The following is a 21,307-nucleotide window of genomic DNA, read 5'->3' on the forward strand; positions in this document are numbered from 1 at the left end:
AACAAACAAACAAAAAAAAAAGTGGGGGGGGGGGAAGAACGAAAGAAAAAAGCGGAAAGAAAGACCCATTGGTGAGCGCCCCGCCCCGCCCCGCCCCGCCCCGCCCGGGAGCCCGGCAGGAGGCGCGCGCCCGCGGGGCCGGGCGGGCGAGCACGCGCGCCGCCGTCCAGCCGGAAGAGCGCGCCTGGCGGAGCCGGGGCGGCGGGAGAGCGGTGCGCGCGGGCGCTCCGGGGGAGCAACCCCGACCCTGCGCGCCCGGCCCGCTCGCCCGCCCGCCCGCCCGCCCGCCCGAGCGGCGTCTCCGCCGGGGTCGGCAGCGATGTGGCCGCTGCGGCTGCTCGTCCTGGGGGTGCTGGCGGCGGGCACCGCCGAGGCCCAGGCGAACTCCAGCGACGGTGAGCTTCCCGAGCTGCCTCTGCTCCCCCCGCAAGGCCGCAGGCCTCCCGGATCCGTGCAGCCCTCCCCGGGACTGCATGCGCGCCTCCGGCCGGCCGCGGGTTCGGGACCTGGTCCGTGCTGTCAGCGCCTCATTTGGTCTTGAAACCGGGAAGAGATAAGTAGCCCCTTTCTCAGACTTCTTCCCGGCCGGGAGCAGCCATGTTTGTAGTTTTAAGTAGACACATTGGAATGGCCCTTTAAGCTGACGGCTGTTAGTTAGCTCAGCACCCTGGAAGCTGCGGCAGAAGGGTGAGGGGTTCGAGGCCAGCCTGGGGAGTGAGAGTCAGGCTCAGACAAACAAAAGCTAAAACCACTCCTAACGCCTCTGCTGCGGGACAGCCACGTCTGTTGAGGAACAGGGCATTCCAAGTAGCAGAGGCTTTGACAGTCCAACATCTAGATGCTTTTCTAAACGGATGAAATTTTTGCAGTTTGAGAGGAAAAAACGAGCCAGGGATGGGGCTGGAAATCCTAGGTCATGTGCGCTGAGTGAAAAGGGTTAAGGCGACAACTGGGGTGGGATGGGGTGGAGGAGGCATTAATGGGAAATGTGAAAAGCACTAATTGTGCCAGGCTGGTGATCACGTGCTTTTTCTGGAGCCGTTAAGTACATTCCTTGTTTTAAGCTTGAGACAAGCTGCAAAGATAACAGTCTTCTGGGTGGTGGGATCGGGTCTCCCCCCACCCCCCATATATGCTTATCTCTGAAAATCCTTGGTTAGACCGCATTTTAGGAACTTTTCGTACAACGAAGGCCAACGTTGAAAAGTACAAATATATGTGTGTTGAACACACACACACACACACACCCTATTTTCTTGAAGAAAACTCTGGCTTATGAGGGGAAACGTTCTCCTCTGGTTGTCTGGTGGATCCTTTCATTGCCTGAGCCTCTAACCCTCAAAGCCCCAGAGATAACGATCTGGAGGCTCTAGACTTTCACTGTGCGAATGAACAGGTCGTGGCAACCCCGATGTGGCACCCTGAAAACAGCACGGCGCTTACACTATAGCAAAGTCGCTTTCTGAATCTGATACGTTGCCCCTGGGGACTGGGAATGGGGCTCAGTAGGTAGGGTGAGTGCTTGCCTAACGTCTGATTTCTATCCCCAGCCCACAGGGACCGGTGTGTGTGTGTGTGTGTGTGTGTGTAAATGCCTAGAACCTCAGCATTCAGAAGGTGGACCCAGAGGATCAAGAGTTCAAAGTCAGATTCAGCTATATAAAGAATATGAGACCAGCCTGGGCTACATGAGACCCTATCACAAAAAACAAAACAAAACAAAAAACAAAACCCTTTCCCAGCATAAGGCCTTATGTGTAATCTTTCTATGAATCCTAGTCTTTGAAACAGCCCTCTGAAGAAGGTGAGTGTTCAAGGGTTGAGTTTTGGGCTGAGTCTGGAGGGCTGGGAGTCAGACTATTTTTTTTTTTAAAAATTTCTAGTTTGGAGTTTCAGTACTTAATACCTAGAATTTTTTTACACAAAAGTTGAGAAAGAAAAGTGGTAAGCTGAGAATTAGTATTTTTTTACCCCCCTCTCACCTGATTACAGCATGATACCACCGCTGTGTGCTGTTCTTTCTGCCCTGTGTTAGTATTGTTTTGTACAGGAGAGGGATGGGATCCAGGGATTCAGCAGCTGATAAGCGCTTAAATTCCCCCACGCCTTGCATGACCCTCCGATACAGCAGCTGGGTTGTTAATAGATAAGCGGCAGGAACTGGACATCCTCTGTAATTTAGAAAGATCTGCCAGGCTCTGAAGGGTGAGGGGACCGAGGACCCAGGAGGTGGCTTGATGCTGAGTGAGGGTTGGGAGAGAGATGGGGGTCCTGGGATGGCTGAAGAAGCGGCTTCCTCGGACAGGCTGGCTGGGGGGCTTGTCTCTGTGTCTAAGTGGCCACCCTTTTCTTGGAGTCCCATTCCCTGCTTGCCTGGGTGCCTTCATTTTGGCTTTAGATTCTTGTGCAGTTGCTCACCTGGAAACGTGCCCTTTAAGAGTTGAGTTGGGCACACATTTTGTACTTTGGCTTTGAGTAGGGCCATGGGCCGCCCCTGTGTATAGATGCATGTGGCGACTTCCAGAAATATCTGAAAGGCCATGTGTTCATCGTCATGAGTCCTTCGAGTTTATACATTTACTTTGTGGAGCTAAGGATTGGACCCTGGGCCTTGCACATACCAGACAAGTGTGCTACCACTCAACTAGATCCCCAATTCTTGCCTTTTAATTTTTTTTGCGTTAATGACTTCATCTGACAGTAAAATCAAATAATCAGTAGCTGAACTGTAATTCTGAGCACTTCACAGGCTGCAGCAGGAGGATTGCCTCCAGTTCAAGGCCAGTGTGGGCTACACAACAAGACCCCATCTCAACAAAACCCAATAACCCACAAATGATTAAAAATAGTGAGGGACAATTGAACACCAGACCACTGAAGGGGTTGGGTAGAAGCATTGGGAAGCTAGGCTTTGTCAGTGCTTCTGAAGTTGGCTGCTGCTTGCCCAGTGGCCAAGGAGGGAAGCCCGGGGTACTTCTTAATACCACAGCAAAAGAAGGAGTTGGCGGTTTTAAGATAGGGATCTGGTTGGGAAAGAGGAAAAGGTTGGGAGTGGAGCGTGGAAGGAAAAAGTGACTGCCCTTAAGGATGGGAAGTGCATGTGGAAACAAAGCAGAGGCCCAGAGCCCAGTGTGAGCAGGCTTGCCTTGACTGGCTGCTGCCCTGTAAAAGCCCTTTGATGTGCACCCCCAGTCATAAGATGTAATTATTCCCGTCAAATGCGTCCGGTGCCTCCTTCTCCAGAGGGCTTGGCGGTGAAGTTGGGCTCCTATTAACCTCTGCAGGATGTATTTTGGGTATGTCTTCTCTTGCCAAATTTCTTTTGTGAGAAGAAATTCAATGGAGTTTCCGGCCAGGTCTGGTGTCTCAGGCTTTGAGCTGACCCAGCTGGCTGTTTGGGAAGTTGAGGCAGAAGGATTGCAATTCAAAGGCACTTTGGGCAATAGAGTAAGTTCTTCAAGGTCACCGTGGGCAACTTAGGCCCTACCTTGAAATACAAATATTATAGAGGAGCTGGGGCTGTGGTTATGTGGTAGACTTGCTTCATGCCTAGAGGTTCTGGGTTCATTCTCCAGTACCAGAAAACAAACAAATAACAACAGAATCAAACAAAAGAAAAATTAAATGAAGTTTCTATCATGTATGCGGTAAAAGCTGTTTTGACTTTCCTCTCTCTCTCTCTCTCTCTCTCTCTCTCTCTCTCTCTCTCTCTCTCTCTCTCTCTCTGTCTGTCTGTCTCTGTCTCTGTCTCTCTCTCTCATGTGTGTGTGTATGTGTGTGTGTGTGAGTGTTCTTCCCAGGGCTTCATATGTTAGGACATGGAGTTATCTCTCACTGCCCTTCCCCCCTCCCCCTAGGCTTTTTTTTTTATATTTATTTATTTATTATGTATACAATATTCTGTCTGTGTGTATGACTGCAGGTCAGAAGAGGGCACCAGACCCCATTACAGATGGTTGTGAGCCACCACGTGGTTGCTGGGAATTGAACTCAGGACCTTTGGAAGAGCAGGCAATGCTCTTAACCTCTGAGCCGTCTCTCCAGCCCCCCCCCTAGGCTTTTGGCAGTGCTGGACATTGAACCCAGCGCCCCGAGCAAGCATCTACCACTAAGCTATCCCCTGGGCCCCCGTGGAGTGTCTCTTCTTGTCACTCTGTGGAAGTCCCCTCATTGCTGCTTACGACTGGCCCAGCATCTCTGGGTATGTTTGTCCGCTCCCGGCTGCTTTCTCTGTAGGGCCAATCTGACAATGCCTGGAAGGTTTTGGCGTTTCTTTTTCTGTGAGTTGCTGCATCTCCAGGGCACTGGCAGGCTAAGGAAGCTCGTGGTGATTATAAAACCATTTTCCATTTGGTTGGTGCTTTGATCAGTCCAGTGATTTCTGTAACATAGTCACCTCCCTTTTACAGGAGAGAACAGAGGCCCTGAGGAGATAATTACCTGGCCTCAGGGCGGCGCACAGTTCAGTCTCTGTTGAACAAGCTTTTGCTGTCAGGCTACTGGTCCAGCACTAGCCTCTGGATCATCAGATAGGACAGAGACCTGCATAGCTAGGAGGGAAACCACATAAGCTTGAGTTAAAATGCAATCATCTATACAAATTGCCCAATGGTTCTTGGATGGCCACTCATTGCTGTACACGAGACATTCAGTTAGAAATGGAGACATGTGCTCAAGCCTCTCTTATTCACCAACATGCTGTTTGCAGTTCTCAGTTACCTGGAGAACTTTCTGTTTTGTTTTTCCAGACAGGCTGGCCTTGAACTACCCACATAGCTGCAAGTGACTTGAACTTCTGCTCCTCCTGCCTCCACCCGTCTCCCCCGTGTTGGGATACAGCGTCCAGCACCTGCTGATGTACTGTTGGTGAGCCAATGGGGGCTTTAGTTAAGGCCCTCTGCCGACTGAGTGATCGTCCGAACCCTTCTCTGTGCTGTTTGAACACGTGTGTGGTTTTAAGTTCAATCTGCAGCTACTGCTAGGGATTTGGGAGAGTGTGGACCTACAGCTGAACCTCCATGATCGCCACAAACAACCAGGATATATGGTGATTTCCTTACGATAAGGACACTTCCGATAACTATAGAAAATGTGATTAATCAGAGCTGTGTTGGAAAAGAGAAATAATTTAGGGTACTTTTCTTAATGTTACTGATATGAAAGCAACAGGACTAGGTTTTAGATGCCATAGACAATGTCTACCCACTGGCCTCACTGTCTTCTGCCTGGTTCCTGCCACGGGCATGTGGGGGCGGGGCCTCCCTCCGTGTGGGGGTGGGGCCTCCCTCCGTGTGGGGGCGGGGGCTCCCTCCGTGTGGGGGTGGGGCCTCCGTGAGCATCTCTGCAAATGCCGTCCACACCGAGCCAGAGGTCTCATGGTTCCTGGAAGGCTGGGTGGAGTTCTTGAAGGCAGAGGCTTCAGCTTAAACTCAGTTCTGTTCCCTAGGCAGTGTCTCGGGCTGTTGGTTTTCAATGAGAACTTGGGAAGTTATTCTTGATTAAAAAAAAAAAAAAAAAAAAAAAAAGAATAGTGATAAGCATGGTTTCTTAATAGTAGCACTTTCTTGAGTGGGCTGTTTGCTAGAGGCAAGTGCTCTTATTTAAGAGGCTTCCTGACTCAGCTTTAGCTGCAAAACCCTGCAGCTCTTTTAAGAGGTCCTGCCATGAAACACTTAAAAGCTGAAAAGCTGACTGCATGCTTTTTGGTGGTGGCAGAGACCTTGAAACGCCATAGAGTTGTGGCAATAAACATGGCTACAGCTGGTACCTCACCAGGAGGCTGGAATCTCAGAAAGCTAAAGAATGGGCTGGATCAAGCCGTCAAAGCTATGGCTTTAATCCTAACCATATTGCCTGGCAAATTAAAGACTCGTGTGGTCAGACAAAGAGAAATATACAGTAAAGAGAGATTCAAAGATAAAAAAGAACCTCTAAATGGTTTACAGTGTGTTAAAAATATATGCAGGCTTGGGAGAAAAAAAGGTTAATGTCCTTAAAATAAAATAAAAAGAGAGTAGTTGAGTGTGGTGGCGCACACCTTTAATTCCAGCACTTGGGAGGCAGAGGGAGGCAGATCTCTGTGAGTTCAAGGATAGCCTGGTATAGAGAATGAATTCCAGGACAAAGATACATAGAGAAACCCTGTCTCAAAAAGCCAAAAATTAAAAATAAAAAAATAGAGTTTAAAATAAAGTCACATAAAGATGGAAAACACACAGAGAATCTGGATACTGTATGTTATTATGTTCTCTTTGAATTGTTTGAATGCTGAGGAAGGAGCAACAGCTGCTAAAAGATATTTGCTTATAAATGCTGCTGAATTAATCCAAGATAGGTATTTTGAAAATACCTTGACTTCAAAATTGAAGTCAAAAGGTATGTTACATTGGAGAAGAGGATTTGCTTTTATTTACACAGAAAATGAGAGGCTGTAGATTCATTCTGAGTTAAAAAAAAATCAGGTTTGACCAAAGAAGACCACCTGAGAAATCTCTGGTAGGAACAGATGGCCCAGATGTCTGAGTTCTACATCTAGGACAGGTTCAAGACTGCTGCCTGAGATGATCAAGACTCGCAGGATACTCCAGTCAGGACTTGATCATAATTCGAAATTTTCTTTAGGTCCCCATAAGATTATCAGCACCCCCAACCAGCAGGAAGTAGCCTGAAATACTAATGCCCTCATTCCCCAAAAATGGACTAGGGATATTTTCCTTTGTTTAGAATGTTGGTTACAAGTTGTTATGGCTAATGGTCAGGAGAAAAGCTAAACAAAGGATATTAGATTCAGAGTTCTTGTTTTTTTTTTTTTTAAGAGGGGGAAGTGGTGTGGGACAATGGTCTGTATTCTGTCAATTATATTTTAAATAAACGCTGATTGACCAGTAGCCAGGCAGGAAGTATAGGCGGGACAACCAGACAGGAAGTAGAGGCGGGTCAATGAGAACAGGAGAATTCTGGGAAGAGGAAAGGTTGGTACACAGTCCTGTCCCAGACACAAAAGAAGCAATATGTGATTGCCCCGCTGAATAAGGTACCGAGCATGTGGTTAGCATAGATAAGAATAATGAGCTAATATAAGTTGTAAGAGTTAATAAGAAGCCTGAGATACTGGGCCAATCAGTTTATAACTAATACAGACCTCTGTGTGATTTCTTTGGGACTTAATGATTGCTGGAACCAGGCAGGATAGAAAACCACAGACAACAGTACCTGTTCTTAATGTTACTGATATGAAAGCAACAGGACTAGGTTTTAGATGCCATAAATAATGTCTCCCCACCCACCTTCACTATCTGTCTTCTGCCTGGTTCCTGCCACAGGCATGTGGGGGTGGGGCTTCCCTCTGTGTGGGGGTAGGGCCTCCCTCTGTTTGGGGGTGGGGCCTCCGTGAACATCTTCTCTGCAAATGCAGTCCACACCGAGCCAGAGGTCTCATGGTTCCTGGAAGGCTGGGCGGAATTCTTGAAGGCAGAGGCTTCAGCTTAAACTGTCAGTCCTGTTCCCGAGGCAGTGTCTGAGGCTGTTGGTTTTCATTCATGTGTTTTCAGACAGGAATACACCTTAGCTACAGTTTAACCATAAGGACAAAGGTCATCTGTTACTACCTGGCAGCAAAAATCTCACATAAGTTTATCATCTGCCCTGTATGCATCGTAGAACACTCTCCCTTGAGACAAAACTATTTTATTATTTTATTTTGGGGAACTGTGAGACAGAGTCTTCTGTATTGCAGGCTGGCTCCAAACTCACTGTCTTGCTGAGGCTAACTTTGACCTCTGAGTGCTGAGATTAAAAGCCTGCATGCCATGCATAGCCATTTTCCTGATTTGTTTTTCATACTAGAATAGCAGTGATTATGGTCATCAGTATATGTGTGTAATAAATATGGTATGTATACATACATACATACATACATACATACAAGGGGATGCTAAATAGCTTTAAAAAGGGCCAAGCTAGAATTACCCTTCCCCCCCAGTACTGGTATGGATGCCAGGGGCTCACATGTGATACACACGTGCCCTGTCATTGAGCTACAGCCACAGCCCCTGAATTATCAGCATTGACATGGACAGATGCCTGTGACCTAGTAAGTGGTCCGTGTCGAACAGTTGCATGTCTTCTTCTTGCACATATGTGGAAATAAGCATGATACATCTTGATGCTAAGTCCACCAGAGCATGTTCCAGAGCCCATTGGAGGCAAGCCCAAGAGATGACGGTGGCGGGGGTGGGGGGACTTGGAGACATGAGCTGTAGTGAATTTGCTTGCCCAAGTCTTAGGTACAGACAGAGTGATCTTATAAGTGCTGCTGATACTTGCCAGATGGAGAAAATGAGGGAGGAGAGCGCTCTCTCTCTCTCTCTCTCTCTTTCTCTCTCTCTGTGTGTGTGTGGTGTGTATGGTGTATGTGTGTGGTATATGTGTATATGTGTGTGTGTGTGTGGTGATGGGAGTGGCTGGCTGCATTCCTACCAGGCTCCCGGCCACCTGACTAGCTTATGTCCCGAAATAATAACACACAAACTGTATTCATTTAAACACTGCCTGGCCCTTTAGTTTCAGCCTCTTATTAGCTAATTCTCAAATATCTTGCTTTAACCCATATCTAATAATCTATGTAGCACCACGAGGTGGTGGCTTACTGGGAAGATTCTAGCTTGCATCCGTCTTGGAGAGTCATGGCGACTGCTTCATGGTGGTTGCCTCACTTCCCTTCTTCCCAGCATTCTGTTCTGTCTACTCCACCCACCTATGTTCTGACCTATCAGGCCAAGCAGTTTCTTTATTAATTAACCAATGAAACAGCAGATAGATAGGAACACTCCTACATCATGTGTGTATTTGTGGTGTGTGTGTTTGTGTGATATGGGTGTGTGTATGTGTGGTGTGTGTGTGGTATGTGTGTGTGTTGTGTGTGTGTGGTATGTGTGTGTGGTGTGTGTGTGTGGTGTGTGTGTGTGGTGTGTGTGTGTGGTATATGTGTATATGTGTGTGTATGTGTGGTATGTGTGTGTGTGGTGTGTGTGTATGTGGTGTGTGTGGTGTGTGTGGGGGTGAAATGTGAAAATGGAGGACAGAAGTGAGCTGAGTGCTCCTTGCACGGTGAGATGTTCGCGATCCCCAAGGGCCAGGAAAACTGACCCCGCTGCGGCAGACAGGCCAGGAAGCACACTGGTGTTCTCGGGACAGGGTCATTTTTTAAAAAATGAATCAAAACGTTTGTCATTTTCATACATGGGTGTGAAAGTAGCTGTTGGAGACCGGTAGGCACAGTAATGGGCTCACAGCTGAAGATAGTGACACCCCTAGACTGTGTCAGGAGTCATAGTTCAGCAGGAAGGGCAGGGCCCCGGAGCCGCTCTCCTATCCGTGACTGCTGACAGGGTCAGTCATATGCAGGCCTGGTACAGGTAGCCATGCCTGCCGTGAGCTCTGGGCTGCAATCTGTATGTCTCCTCCTCTTCACACGCACCACCTAAACAACAGCAGGTCCTTGATCTGAGCCCAGGCTGGCCTTCTCTTACATAGATCCCTCTGCTTAGCCTCCCACGGGCTGAGAGAACAGGCAGGCACCACCAGACCTGGCTCTCAAGGGGTTTTCCTGAGGGTTACTAGCATTGTACATTTTTTAATGAATGAAATCTGCATAGTTTATACTAGAGGTACAATATTGTAATGAACATTTTCCCATTGTAGGTTTTCTTGAATTTTCTGTGGGAAAGTTTACGTACTTCCTGCTTAGCAGGCCCCTTCCGCAGGAGGCCATTCTGCGCCATATTTCAAGCAATGTGACCTTTCTTCTTTTCCAAATACACTCGCAGTATCAGAACACCACCGTCTCGTTCACTAAGGTAAGCACAAGGATGATTCCAGTAAAGAGATCGTCTCTACAGTGTCGAGCCTCGCATGTTAGAATCTAACGTCCGCATGTATGCGTGGGCCTGGTCTCCAGCAAAGGCCCCCGTCACCTTGGTCACAGAGTCTCATTGCCTAAGCTACCTCCGTTCCCCTGGTTCACAGACTGAACCGCACAGGGCTCTAGAAAAGTCCGTGTGAAAAGCACTGTCCGTCCTCTGTCCCCCTGATGGGCGGGGCGCTCTCATGTTTTTTTGTTTGTCGCGGCAAGCGGTCCTTTGAAGCCATAGACTCTACTCGCTCTGCTCCCTTTGAAGCTTGCCAAATTGAAACTCACCTGGTACCTTTTTTCTTTCTTATTCACTCAGCCTTCAGAGAACATTCTGATTCCAAAGGCAGGAAGGGCTAAGAGCTTAAGGCCAGCGTCAGCTGTGTACTGAGGCTGAGCCTGCCTGTCCTACGTGGACCCTTGTCTTAAAGGAAGAGGGTTACCAGCAGGCTGGAGAAATGGCTCCGTGGTTAAAGAGCACTGGCTGCTCTTGCAGAGGACCTGGGTTTGGTTCCCAGTACTCCAGTACTGGCTCACAACCATCTCTAACTCCAGTCCCTGAGACTCTGACGGCCTCCTCTACCTCCACAGGCACCAGACAACAAGATAAAGATAGTGACCAAATAAATAAATCCTTAAGACCAAAGCTTTTTGTAAACTGAACTCTTTGGGACCAAAGCTCCTGTTTTGTTTTGTTAGCCTCAGAACCTGACAGAATAAATCTTAATTCAGTTGAACTATAGTCTTTGAAAACTTGAAAACTTCAGCTGGGCAGTGGTGGCGCATGCCTTTAATCCCAGCAACTCAGGAGGCAGAGACAGGAGGATCTCTCTGAGTTCGAGGCCAGCCTGGGCTACAAGAGCTAGTTTCAGGACAGGATACAAAGCTACAGAGAAACCCTGTCTCGAAAAACCGAAAAGAAAAGAAAAGAAAAGAAAAGAAAAGTTTATTCCAACCGCCCCCCCCCCATCAAGCTGGGACCAAAACCCAGGCCATTTGGCCCCTGAGAGGCAAGTGCTTTACCCCTAGGGTCTTGGTGTTAAGAAATAGAAACGGAGGGCCCTCCGAGGAGATTTTGATCTCTAGAACCCACCAAAACAAACAAAAAGGCAGCTGGGCCTGGTGTGTGTTTGTCAGCCCGGCACCTTGTAGGTGGAAACTGGGCTCCCTGGCTGGTCAGTGTAGCCAATCATTGAGCCCCAGGCTCAGTGAGAGAGCAGGAGGGGCCGGAGAGAAGGCTCAGCGGTCAGGAGTGCTTGTTCCTGCCTGGGCTCTGTCCCCAGCATTCACGGGGCAGGCTCATGTCCATCTCTAACTCCAATCTCAGGAGATCTGACACCCTCTGAGGGCCCCAGGCACACGCGTGGTGCACATGCATACATGCAGGCAAACAAAAACAAAACAAATGATAAGTCTAAAATATATAAATTAATTAAAATAATAAATTGAAGAGGAATAAAGGGTGATACCCAGTGTCAGCCTCTGGCCTCTACATGTATGCTCACACACCTGGCATATGTACATATTCACACGTGCATACACACGCACAGATACCCATAAAGATACTTAAAAGCAGTAAATAGGAGGTGTCACAAGAAAGCCTTTACCGATAAGATATCACCCCTATAAAACAGGCTCCCCAAGAGTGCCTTCCTCGCTCTGCTGTGTTTATAAACCCTAAATCTGTTGTATTTGTTACAGCAGTTCAGACTGACTGAGGCAATAGTATAGATCTAAACTGTATTTTATACGGTGTGCTGTTGTCAGCGTTTGTGTTTGTGTGCCACATATGTGCCTGGTCCCTGTATAGACCAGAAGGTTTCAGATCTCTTGGAACTGGAACTATAGACTGTTTGGAGCCATCATGTGAAGGCTGGGAATCGAACTCAGGTCCTGTGGAAGAGCAACCAGTGCTCTTAACCACTGAGCCATCTCCAGCCCTCAATGATGATGTGTTGCGAAGGTGTGGATGTATGAACATAGAGGTGAAGAGGGGTTTGGGGAGGGCTGCACACACTGGGTAGCTCTGCAGTGTATGAGACTTCTCACTTCTGTCTTCATGGTGGCTTTGCTTCCCAAATGCAGACCCTCCTCCCGGGCACCTCAGGCACAGGCAGCGACAGAGGGCTGGTTTTCATTCTTAGACCCGAGCAGACTATGTGCACTTGGTACTTGGAGACGAAAGAAGCCAAGCCTGTTCAAAACGTGGCCATTCCACTCTCCTACTCAGAAAGAGGTAATTTCCTGTCTGAGTTCATCTGTGGGATGTGGACTTTGTTTGTGGAAACCTAAGGAAAATTACCCTGGTAAGATTGTTTATTACGAGTGCAGTTTATTTGATCGGAGTGTTTCGGTGTAAGAGCGGCAGAAAAAGCAGCCTTAGAACCAGCCCTTCGCAGTTACACGTTATTGTAGGCAGAGGTGGCGGCAGGCTTGTCCTAAGGGAGGTGCAGGGTTTGGAGAGTGGCCAGCAATGGGTGTCTAGAGCCAGGGAGCAAAGAGCCTTGCACGCCTTTGCACACAGTGCTAAGGTGGGTTCAGAGGAAGCAGATAGCTGGGGCAGAGGAGTGCTGTAGTCTGTTTCATCTTTAGAAAGGCCTAATGATGTAGCTTGGTTGGTCAGTGCTTGCCCAGCATGCACGGTGCCCTGGGTTCCATGTCCGGAAAACTGGCCACTGTGTCACATGCCTGTAATCCAGCCCAGGGGAGGTGGAGGCAAGAGGACTGACAGTTCACAGGCAGCTCTGTGCAGGTCGAAGGCCAGCCTGAGCTACATGAAGAAGAAAGAGCAGAGTCAGCACTGGGTACGGCTGTGAGGACATCTGAACACAGGTCCTGAGCCGGGGCTGGAGGGTTGGAACAGTGGCTGCACGTTAGAGAGGAGCCTAAGCTCCTGTCCAGTTTAGCTATGGTGCTGTCTGAGGAGCCGGTTCTTTTATGGGTGTCATGGAGTCAGTAGTGAGTTCTGAAAGGGGCACAGCAAATCTGAGGTGCTTGTAGGACATCAGATCAGAAGCTCAGGGTTGGCAGTTAGAGTGCTGGCCGGGGGTAGAGGAGTGAGGTTGGATAGACAGCCGCTATAAAGCCAAGGCCATGCATGAGATCTTTCAAGCAGGAACTCAGACACCTGGGGGAATTTGATCGTTTCCTAGTGTGGAGCACACGTCAGGCACTGGACTGGGCTGGTGACAACTACTGCAGAGTAAGTACAGGGCTGAGATCTCTGGAGGTAGGAGGAGCACCCGAGCCAGGAGTGGTGCATAGTAAAGTCAGAGAAGTGACCAGCAGCGTCAGAGTGACAGCAGCCGTGAGTCAGAGAGTTCTCTTGATAGCGTAGGGACGAGAGCCAGGTCACAGCAATGGCTAAGCGATGGCGGAGTGGAGAAATTCAGACTCTTGAGAGCCAGGTCACAGCGATGGCTAAGCGATGGCGGAGTGGAGAAATTCAGACTGCTGAAGTTTGGGAGTAGGGCTGGGGGGCAGCTCTGCGGTACAGTGCATACAGCCCCGAGTTTGAGAAGGACATTTTGAGGGAACTGGGAATGAGGGACCTGTGCACTTCCGAACCCCAGTCATGATACGGCAGAAAACGCTGGTGTTCTGTGCTGACCTATGTATGCTATATAGGAAGCTCTGGTGAAAGATCTGTTTCCCGGAGCGTGATAAGAGTTCTTGGGTTACTAATCTCATTGTTTTTCCTCCAGATCCCATTCCTGGAGGCTGTAATTTGGAGTTTGATTTAGATATCGATCCCAACATTTACTTGGACTATAATCCTTTTGAAACAACTATCAAGTTTGCACCAGCCAACCTAGGCTATGCAAGGTATGACGGCCAAACTCCCTCTGTCGAAATCCCTCCTAGGGTACTCTTGACTGCAGAGCAGGTACAACCAACTGTCTCAAACCATCATTTTCTAGAGTAAAGTTGAGTTCTTTTTTGTTGGGGGGTGTGACATAATTTAAATCTCAATGCTAATATTTGAGTTATTGTTTATACTGAATATTCTCCTTAATCATTTTGAATTCTTTATTTGAAGAGACAGGTGTGGTATGAGCCTGTTGGGAGATTGGAAGTGTATCTTAGTTTTCTTTTTTTTAAGATTTAAATTTTTATTATTTTTGTGTGTCTATGTATATGTGGATATGTGATGTGGGATGGCCTTCTGTATAGATGTTGATTTATTGGTTGATGAACAAAGCTGTTTTGGCCAATGGCTTAGCAGAGTGAAGCCAGGTGAGAAATCTGAACAGAGATATAGAGAGTAGGAAGAGTCAAGGGGATGCCATATAGCTGCCAAAGGAGAAAAACGCCTATTGGTAGGCCATAGCCTTGTGGTAAAATATAAAATAATAGAAATGGGTTATTTTAAGATGTAAGAGTTAGTTAATAATAAGCCTGAGCTAATAGGCTGACCAGTGTTATAATTAATCTAGTTTCTGTATGATTATTCAGGTCTGGGTGGCCGGGAAACAGAACAATCTTTGGTTACAGATGTGTGCACAGGAGTGCAGGTGCCTGGAAAGGCTGGGGTGCCGGATGCCCTGGTGTAGCGGGCTTTCTTTTAGGCCACCAACCAGCTCCCAAATCATGGCACACTGACTTAACAGTTACAGATGCTCGACCTTAGCCTAACTCTTATTTAATCTGTTTCTCTTTATCTACATTTTGTCTTGGGGCTTTTTACCTTTCTTTCTTTTTTTATGTCCTGTTCCTTGTCTGCTGGCTGGCAGTTGCTTGGCTGACCCCGGGTGTCTCTCTTTTTCTCTCTCGTTCCCTTCTCAAGCCTAGATTTCTCCTCCTATTCATTCTCTCTGCCCCCCAACTCCTCCTGTCCCTCTCCGCCTAGATGCTGGTCATTCAGCTCTTTATTAGACCAGTCAGGTGCCTTAGGCAGGCAAGGTGAAACAAATGCAACACATCTTTACATCGTTAATGAAGGCAGCTGAAACATGTAACACACCTTTACACAGTTAAAGTAATTCCCACAACACCCTGGAACTGGAGTTACAGGTGGTTGTGAGCAACCTAGTGTGGGCGCTGGGGTTCTCTGTAAGAGAAATAAGTGAACTTAACCACTGAACTGTCTTTCCAGCCCTGTCTTGGTTTTCTCAAAGCATTTAAATAGAGAAGACATTCCATAGCCCTAAATTCTTATACCTTGTGAGGATTTAATTTTTCAAAACCCTGCCTCAGTTTCCACTTTAATAGCAAGGAGTGGTTGAAAGATCTCAGCCCGCCCTCCTGCCTGCCACAGTGCTGAGTGCTCTTGTTATTTGATCTGGGCACTCTTGTGAAGAAGCAGTTTTTATTTTATAGAGATGTTTTCAGGGGCCTTTGAGGTTGGACTCCCTCTTCTGGACTCCATGGGTACCCACACTCAGAAGTGCACATGTCTGCGTGACTGTGTATGTGCACACACACAATTAAAACTAAAATCAAATCTTTTAAACCACATGATGCACTATCAAATAGCAAAGATGTTCTGGGCACAACCCACTTTAGAATCTGTTTTTTTTCTTTCAGCCACATCGGCCTCTGTGTGTGTGTGTGTATGTGTATGTGTGTGTGTGTATGTGTGTTACGTGATAGTCAGTACCGCTGTCCACATCGGCCTCTGTGTGTGTGTGTGTATGTGTATGCGTGTTTGTGTATGTGTGTTGTGTGATAGTCAGTACCGCTGTCCACATTGGCCTCTGTGTGTGTGTGTGTGATAGTGAGTGCCGCTCTCTACCTTGACCTCTGCATGTGTGTGTCTGTCTGTGTCTGTGATAGTACCACCTCCGTAAAGAATAGGCTAAGCATCCCTTACCTGAAGCACTGGGGCCAGAAGCGATGGAAATTTGAATAGACCTTAACGGCTGAACATCCCTAATCTGAGAACCCAGAATAGTAACAAATGTGAAACTTAACTCTTAGACGAGCCCAGGAAGTCCTAGCTTCCAGGTTTTTAGATTAAGGACTGTCGATCTGTACCATAAACTCCATGAGTCGATTATGAACAACAGGGATTTATTCATCCCCTTACTTGTAGGCATTGATTTATTTCCTCACACATGTCCCTGGCTGGTTCGGAAGTTTCCGTGTAGACCAGGCTTGACTTGAAGTTGCTTCTCAAGTTACAGCTGTGCATCATGCCAGAAATGTCCTTCTCACATTCCTGAAGGTGGCACCTTTGGGCTCTTGGCAGGGCTGTCCTGCAGGTTACAGATTTCGTATTCAATCCATATGAGAAGGGAAGTGTTCCTGAGACCTGCCCGGGGCTCGTGTATGAGGACACCAGTCCCACTCAGGGTTCCTCCCTCATGACCTAATTATCTCCCACTTCTAATGCTGTCACATTGGAGACAGGGACTTGTGGTGTGGATTTTGAGCAGCGCCGATCCAGCCCATCGCTGTGTGCAACTTCCCTCTGGAGTACCACGTAGGCTCCACAGTGGTAAAATTGGAGCTGTGTCTACAGAAAACTGAAATCAGAGCCCTGGCTCCATCCCATCGACAGGACTTGAGCCACAAGGCATTGATGCTCAGTTTTGTTGGTTGGCTTTAGAGGCGTGGAGCCCCCACCGTGTGACGTGAGCACTGGCCAGGAGTCCAGGTGGAGGCTGCGGTACGATGTGTATCAGTACTTTCTGCCCGAGGGCGACCTCACTGAGGCCTCGCTGCTCCATCATCTTCAGAGGATGGCCCAGGTGCCCCAGGTGAAGGCCAGTGCAGTAAAGGTGAGTCTGGATCTTGCGGCTCATGCGGCAGGGTCGGGTGCTCTGACACAATGTTAGCATTTGAGAAGCGAGTCACTTCGTCTGTGACCTCATCATCCTGACGTAGGGAAGGAAGTAGGTGATAATTTTTTGTACACTCCAGTAACTTAGATAAGGGCTTCTGGAAAGTGTAAAGGGAAAAGTCTAAAAACTGAGAAACAGCTGAAGGATATACCCATTGGTGTTCATTTGTTTTGTTTTGTTTCGAGACAGGGTTTCTCTGTGGCTTTAGAGCCTGTCCTGGAACTAGCTCTTGTAGACCAGGCTGGCCTCGAACTCACAGAGATCCGCCTGCCTCTGCCTCCCGAGTGCTGGGATTAAAGGCATGCATCACCACCTCCCTGCCCAGATCCACCCCTGAACTCCCTCTCAACTTCTGTCTCCTTGTTTGATTCAAATAACCTACTGAGTCCTGTTTGTGCTAACCGTGCACTTACGGGTATGAGCCATCCAGTGGAGCGTGGTCAGCCTACAGGGGATACATTCTTTGTTGTTTGTTTTTCAAGACAATGTTTCTCTATGGAGCCTGTCCTGGAACTCTCTCTGCACACCACGCTGGCCTTGAACTCACAGAGATCCACCTCCCAGGTGTTGGGATTAAAGGTGTGCACCACCACTGCCCAGATTTTTTTTTTAAGGTTTACTTATTTATTATATATTCAGTGTTCTGCCAGAAGAGGGCACCAGCTCTCATTATAGGTGCTTGTGAGCCACCATTTGTTTGCTGGGTATTGAACTCAGGATCTCTGGAAAAGCAGCCAGTGCTTTTAACCGCTGAGCCACCTCTCCAGCCAGAGGCTACATTCTTAAAGAAGACTGACTCTCGGGGCTGGAGAGATGGCCCAGCTGTTGAGAGCACTTGCTGTGCTCGCAGAGGGCTTGGTTGGATTCATTTCCCAGCACCTCCATCAGGCTGCTCAGAACTGCCTGTAGCTCTAGCTCCGGGGGATCTGACACCCCCTTCTGGACTCTGTGAGTACCACATTCCATGGACAATCTCACACACGTACACGCACACGCACATGTGTGCATCCACAACAAAATAAAGTCTTTCCCAGAAGGAAGCTGACTTTCCCTCTCCCAAAGCCCTCAGCTGTCAGTCGCTCCTGGGGACTCCGTCCTGGAGTGTACACTGTCCTGGTTCTAAAAGGCCATGTAAACACGGCTTGTTACGTTTGGCTGTAGGTGGTTACCCTGACAGCAGACGACAAAACAACAGTGTCCTTCTCTTCCCTCCCGGGACAAGGAGTCATTTATAATGTCATCGTTTGGGACCCGTCCCTCAATACGTCTGCCGCCTATGTTCCTGTGCACACGTATGCCTGCAGCTTGGAGTCAGGGGATGGGAGCTGTGTCTCTCCTGGTGAGTATGTGCACTTGAACCCGGACAGATGCGTCCTTGGCTTGGCAGATCAGTTTCCACTCGTGAAGAGCTTAAGATTGTCCAGAGATGCTTTGTCTAGCTTCTGCTCGCTCAGCTGTTACCGTTTGTAAGACCCCCACTCAGGGGAAGGGATGGCTCACTAGTTAGAGCACTTGTTCTTGCAAAGGACCCAGATTCAGTTCCCAGCACCCACGTGACAGCTCACAACCATCTGTAACTCCAGTTCCAGGGGATCTGCCAACCTCTGCTGACCTCTGTGAGCACCAGGAATGCACGTGGTAAACAGACCCTCGTGCAAGCAAAACACTCAACACATAAAATAAATAAATCTGAAAAAAAGGTGCCATGTTACTATACCCCATGCAAGGCAACAGAATATATCAGCGCAAAACCAGAGTACTGCAATGACAACAGACAAGCCAGATTGTCGCACATTTACTCGGGGTCAGTTTCCCTGCCATATACAGTGTGTGTGTGTGGTGTGTGTGTGGTGTGTGAGTGTGTGTGAGTGTGTGGTGTGTGTGAGTGTGTGTGTGAGTGTGGTGTGTGTGGTGTGTGAGTGTGTGTGTGAGTGTGTGTGGTATGTGTGAGTGTGTGTGAGTGTGGTGTGAGTGGTGTGTGTGAGTGTGTGTGTGAATGTGGTGTGTGTATGAGTGTATGTGTGTGTGAGTGTGTGTGTGAATGTGGTGTGTGTGTGTGAGTGTGTAGTGAGGGAGATAATATGGGTATGCTGTATTTATAATACATATAACACACACACATATGTAGTAGCATTTGAGAAGCTCATGGGTACCAGGAAGAAACACAGAGCAGGACAGGAGCAGTCGCATGCGGATGAGAGAAAGGTGAGGTGATGTGGCTGGTGAAGGCCCTGTGGGGCACATTGGGGCTCCGTACGTGCCAGGCAGCGGGGACAGCCATGCCAAGCCCTGCTCCTGAACACCTGCCTGGAGGTTTGAGCTGGGCAGTGAGACCATCAGAGCCTGGAGAACAGGAGTCACAAAGCCAAGGGGATGGGATGGGATAGGGGGTCCAGATCCACCTGTGGGGCGGAGTGGGTTCTAGGTTTCAACTTATTTTTTAAGTTGCTTTGGTCATGGTGTGTCTTTACACCAATAGAAAAGTAACTAAGACGTGTTCATGTGTGTGCACACGTGTGTGCGTGTGGAGGCCAGAGGCTGGTGTTGGATGTCTTCCCACGTCACTCTCCACATCATCTTTGGAGGCAGAGTCTCCTGCTGTAGCTGGGACTCCCCACTTTGGCTAGACCAGCGGCCAGCAAGCCCCAGGGGTCCTCCCGTCCCACCTCCCAGCCCCGGGGAGCATTCACTGTCGTACCCAACCTTATATGTGAGTGTTGATCCGAACTCCCATCCTCGGGCTTGTGAGACTTTTTCCTAAGTAAGCTGTCTTTCCATGCCCCAGAATGTCCTGCCAGCTCTGTGAGTTTGATGACAGTCACCCACATTCTGAAGCAGAATGCACATTTTTATCGTCTCTCAGTTGCTCTCACAGTGTGGTTCTGAGAGAAGCAGATCTGTGGATTGACCGTGAATCACACCGTTCATTTGTCGCTTACATGCGGCGTGTCCTCATGCTCTCTCTACTGGACACTGATGTGCAGCCGGAGACTGTGCTTTAGTTTCCTGGATGCCCTGTCCCGAATGATCGCACAGAAACATATTAATTTCAACACTGCTTGGCCAATGGCTCAGGCATATTTCTAGGTAGCTCTTACATCTTAAACTAACCCATCTCCATTAATCTATGTATTGCCACGAGGCTGTGGCTTGCTGGGTAGGTTCCAGTGTCCTTCTCCGTCGGCAGCCTCATGTCATCTCCCTGACTCTGCCTGCTCTCTCTCTACATCTCTGTTCGGATTTCCCACCTGGCTTTTACTCTGCCAAACCATTGGCTGAGGCAGCTTCTTTATTAGCCAATGGTAATAAAACATAATGACAGCATACAGAGGGGAGCCCCACATCACTGTTGTGTTTGAATTTGTGACCAGCTTGTGAGTTTTTCAGCGTGTGTGGGTGTTTTGCGTCTGCTCTTATTGAAGGATTGTTTCCTGATGCTCATTTTTGAAGGGTTTCCAAGGAAGGTGAATTTGCTGAGCTGTGTTTTCTCTTGATAATGGCTATCTATTTTTAAAAACAATAGAGCAATTTATTTGCTTTTATTTTACGTATGCGCATGCTTTGCTTTCATGTGGCCTGTGGACTCTGTGAATGCAGTGCCAGCAGTGGCCAGAAGAGGACGTTGGATGCGATAGAGCTGGAGTTAGAGCCGAATGTGAGCTGTTAGTCCCCTGTAAGAGCGAGGAACGTTTTTTGCTCACCGAGCCACCTCTCCAGCCCCTCTTTATCTCAGGCTGGCTGGGAACTGACTGTGCAGTACAGCTGGCCTTGAATATACAGTGATCCTCCTGTCTCAGCCCTCCAGGGCTGGGGTGACAGGCAGGCATCACCACAGTGGGCTGAGTCAGGCTGTAGGTGAGATCTGCGTTAAGTTCACGCGTCTGTGAATTTTAACTGAGTCTCCCCGCTTTTCTCTCTGCAGTTTAGTTGTTGATGACATAGACGTGTTTTAGGCACACGCTCTGCTATGCCCTTCCTAGAGAACACCACAGGTATCAAGAGCCTGCGCTGTCTGGTTCTCCGTGTTATAAAAAGCAGCCATGAGTAATCGCCTGCATAGGTTAACTCACTAGGGGAACAAGGATATTTTTGGGAGCAATGATCTCAAGCCAGCTCACCTTCCTCTCCTCCCTGCTTTGCTTATTAGTTTATGCGGATGCATTTGCCACCAATTTTCATTTCTTTCTTTATGTATTTTTAAGGAAGAACATCTACCAAAGTGTTCTCCACTGTGTTTGCCCTGCTTGGTCTCTTCATTTGTTTCTTTGGACACAGATTCTGGAAAACAGGTACCCTTTTCCTAAGCTGACCCTCATTCTGCTAGCCTAGGCTACATAAAGGAGCCCCTTCCTCAAAGAAGAAGAGGGGGACATAGTAAATGAACCGCGAAATTAGCGAGTGACCATTAAATTATGTAACGGGCACCACACAGGCGGCCTAGTATATCCATTACCCATTTGATAACAGGACCGTGACTACCGACTTCTGACGTTTCCCCGCCTCTTGGATGACAGTTCTTTCTGGGAATAGCCGTGATGTCTAGTTTTAGATGCTCGGGCACAGACTTGTAAATCGGATGCCTTCATAGCGTTGTGAAGATGCCTGACGTAGG

General features: G+C 48.3%; 1 protein-coding gene across 1 annotated transcript in view; it reads left to right on the forward strand.

The window, feature by feature from the left end:
* The first annotated feature begins 247 nt into the window (after positions 1 to 247).
* Positions 248 to 21,307, forward strand: part of Tm7sf3 (transmembrane 7 superfamily member 3) — a 30,178-nt gene continuing 9,118 nt past the window's right edge. Inside the window, exons 1-7 of the mRNA XM_038318495.1 lie at positions 248 to 395; positions 9,703 to 9,857; positions 11,996 to 12,146; positions 13,615 to 13,735; positions 16,461 to 16,632; positions 17,857 to 18,034; positions 20,898 to 20,984. Of these exons, the coding sequence (XP_038174423.1) occupies positions 320 to 395; positions 9,703 to 9,857; positions 11,996 to 12,146; positions 13,615 to 13,735; positions 16,461 to 16,632; positions 17,857 to 18,034; positions 20,898 to 20,984 (940 nt within the window). The 5' untranslated portion in view covers positions 248 to 319. The remainder of the gene's footprint in view (positions 396 to 9,702; positions 9,858 to 11,995; positions 12,147 to 13,614; positions 13,736 to 16,460; positions 16,633 to 17,856; positions 18,035 to 20,897; positions 20,985 to 21,307) is intronic.

The sequence above is a fragment of the Arvicola amphibius genome, chromosome 2, assembly GCF_903992535.2.
Source record: "Arvicola amphibius chromosome 2, mArvAmp1.2, whole genome shotgun sequence".
Taxonomy (NCBI): Eukaryota; Metazoa; Chordata; class Mammalia; order Rodentia; family Cricetidae; genus Arvicola; species Arvicola amphibius.